The sequence below is a fragment of the Littorina saxatilis genome, linkage group LG11 (assembly GCF_037325665.1).
Source record: "Littorina saxatilis isolate snail1 linkage group LG11, US_GU_Lsax_2.0, whole genome shotgun sequence".
NCBI lineage: Eukaryota > Metazoa > Mollusca > Gastropoda > Littorinimorpha > Littorinidae > Littorina > Littorina saxatilis.
Genome location: NC_090255.1, coordinates 34,353,793 through 34,356,898, shown reverse-complemented (window position 1 = coordinate 34,356,898; position 3,106 = coordinate 34,353,793). Strand labels below are relative to the sequence as shown.

Genomic DNA, 3,106 nt, shown 5'->3' with positions numbered 1-3,106 from the left:
GAAAAAAGACACTTTACCCACCCGACCGACGCATAAACAAACACACAATCTTTCTTTTTAATCTTTAATGTGTTTAAGTGCCTGACTATCATATAGTAAGCGCAATAGTTACTCTATACTTGAAGATCTCTAACTTCAATAATTAGGTTTTGTATCGGTTCGACCGGTTTCCACCATGTGGAGTCCAGAAAAAGAATTCCCCTTTGCACACACCAAACAATTTTTACAACAAGAAGTACGAACGCCCTTGCATAGCACATCAAGTTCTTAGTGATTTTTGTTCAATAGTGTATATAGAAAAGATCAAGGGTTTTGATGTAGAAGGGAAACATTATTTGGACTCGGAGCAACAGAGACACGCCATTGGAGGGAAAAGCGGGTTCGAGAGAAAACAAGCACACCTATTTGAATCGATTTAAAAAGGCACTTATTTCTCACAGATTCTCTAAAACAGGCTACAGGTGGATATAAAGGGGTATTCCTAATATTGTGGTAGATTATCAACAGCCGAATTTTAATATATTGTGAGTTAAACCGTTTTGAACAAAATAGTCATCACAAATAAGGAGCCGGGTAATTACTCAATTGTGTTTCTGTCCCGACAGAAAAGTACTCATAAAAACTGCAAAACAGCTCAAAACACGTAACAAATTATTTCAAATTGAAGATAAAACCTTGTTTCAAGTTCTGCTTTTAGTTTGTAATATCAGACTAAGATATTTGTTGTATTTGAAGCATTTTAGTGTAATGTATTCGTTTCTTGGGGTTGGATACTGACGTGTTTTTTGCTGATTTCTCTGCGCAGAGAGGGAATTGGAAAAGCAAAAGTATACACAAATTAAGCTTATTCATCACTGATTACGGCAATGTATAATGTTTACATGTTTTGATGCACTGATAAAAAATGCAAGCCGAAAAACAAAAGTGAACAAACACAAAATCGGCTGAAGGAGGCTTCGCGAGAGCTAATTCCCGTGCAGCGGCGAGCCGCGTTCTGTGTGGTCCGCGCGAAGTAGATAAATAGGGAGCGACTTTCTCTTGGTGGTCATTCGCTCAGTTCGCTGTCTACTATTCACATCGACTCGTCTCGCTCCGCTTCGCTACGCATCACTTCATCATGTCCGACCCTGCCGCTGCTGCCCCAGAATCCGACTCCACCCCCGCTGCTCCCGCTCCGGCCAAGACCCCTGTCAAGAAGGCAACCAAACCCAGGACAGCAGCCAAGCCTGCCGATCACCCCAAGTACATCGCTATGGTCGCTGCTGCTGTCGGCTCCCTGAAGGAACGCGGGGGTTCATCTCGTCAGGCCATCCTCAAGTATATCATGGCTAACTACAATGTCGGCGATGAGGTGACCAAGATCAACGCCAGAATCAAGACCGCCTTGAAGTCGGGCGTCACAGACGGCACGCTGAAGCAGGCCAAGGGAACCGGTGCTACGGGGTCCTTCCGTCTCGGAGACAAGAAAGTTGCCGCCGACAAGCCTAAGCCCAAGAAGGTCATGAAGCCCAAGACGGTTGTTACAAAGAAGCCCAAGTCTCCCAAGAAGGTTGCCGTCAAGAAGCCTGAGACCCCGACCAAGAAGGCCGCCGCTTCCAAGCCCAAGAAGGTGAAAATCGCTGCTGCCAAGCCCAAGAAGGCCAAGTCTCCGGCAAAGAAGGCTGCCAACAAGCCCAAGGCCGCCAAGCCCAAGACACCGAAGAAGGCCGGCGCTAAAAAGCCTGCTGCCAAGAAGGCTGCCAAGGAGTAATATGGGTGCCTGACCGGTCTCTCATCACAAACCAGGTCCTTTTAAGGACCACCCTCATTTTCACAAAAGAGATGAGTTTCTCGTTGCCACGAAATTACCGTAAATTACTTTGTTTACCAATTTTGCCCAAAAGTTGGGGGTGGGCGTTTACTAGGTACTATACCCTAGTTTTCAGGTTAGTCATCAAATAAACACGACATTAACTTCAGGACTGGTGTTCATGTTGTATATGATATATGGCTGCTGTTTTTCATGTGTTATTAGTTTTGTCATTTTCTGTTGTTTGTCTTTGAGCGTGTATCGTTATGTGTTATAAGCGCATGATCGTGTGACTTGTTTGAAATTGTTGTTTTTGGACAAGGGCATTGTTTTTGTGGCTCATCGACTTGATAGGATCTGCTGTTACTTATTACTCATTTCTCTGCTTGCTTCAGTACAGTCTATCTTTACCTTTCTGACACTCATTTAATCAGTACAAGTGTGAATGGACTAAAAATAAAAATCCAAGATTTTATGTTTTTTTTAAGGCTGATCACATCTCTTAGGGTTTTGACAGGCATTAAAGTGTCACTTTTTTAGAGCCCAGGAGAGGCCATAAAATCACCTTTTAAACGTCAAAATTTGTTTTCAGTTGGACCCCCCAACGTACCCCGCCAGGGCCTGGACGGTTTGTTTAGGTTTCACCCATGCCCAATGCTTGAGCGGGTTATTTGCTAGAATAACGATATTTTGGTCACTTAGCATGGAAATGCTCAAAAAAAGGCCTTGTTGCACAAAACGGTCCTCTCCCACTCTCTCTCATACGCGCGCACACACACACACAAGGAACGCTGCAAGCAAATCACGAAGGAAATCTTGTTGCTTTAATGTCTGTTAACAAGTTTATAACTTCAAAAGATAATGCTAACTGGAAAAGGTTAATCCTGATCTGCAGTTGCACTGATTCAAGTAATCAAAATCGAGGAACAATCTCTTGACACAAATATCGTGATAAAAAAACTGGCCTTTTCAGAAGAGCTTACAGAATTGCAACTCTCTTTTATTACTAATCGGGTTTGGGCTAGCTAAGCCTTAAGACATGAATTTTCCAGTGATGACTGGTTTTCAGTGTTGTCTTTGTTTCAGGCCGACAGATTGACTAAATGTTTTGATATCGCTTCACGCGACTCATTATCTATATCTGATCCTGTGCATATGTACATCCTTATTAACACTGTTTCTGTTTGCAGTCATGTAAAATGGTCAGAGCAGTCTGAGGTTCATGTAAGAAGTATTATCATTATTGTTGTACAGTGAAACCCCCCTTTTAAGACCTCCAAAAAACTGAGAAAATCAGGTCTGAATTAAATCGGAGGG

The 3,106-nt window shown here is 42.9% G+C and overlaps 1 protein-coding gene across 1 annotated transcript; it reads left to right on the top strand.

Annotated features, from left to right (window-relative positions):
- Nucleotides 1-901: 901 nt before the first annotated feature.
- On the top strand, nt 902-1,841 carry LOC138980899 (histone H1-delta-like). The gene has a single exon (XM_070353767.1). It carries the CDS (start codon nt 1,118-1,120, stop codon nt 1,748-1,750), a length of 633 nt encoding a protein of 210 aa, XP_070209868.1. The 5' UTR covers nt 902-1,117; the 3' UTR covers nt 1,751-1,841.
- Nucleotides 1,842-3,106: the final 1,265 nt, after the last annotated feature.

Coding starts and splice junctions, on each gene's coding strand:
- LOC138980899 (XM_070353767.1), top strand. CDS start 1,118: ATGTCCGACCCTGCCGCTGCTGCCCCAGAATCCGACTCCACCCCCGCT.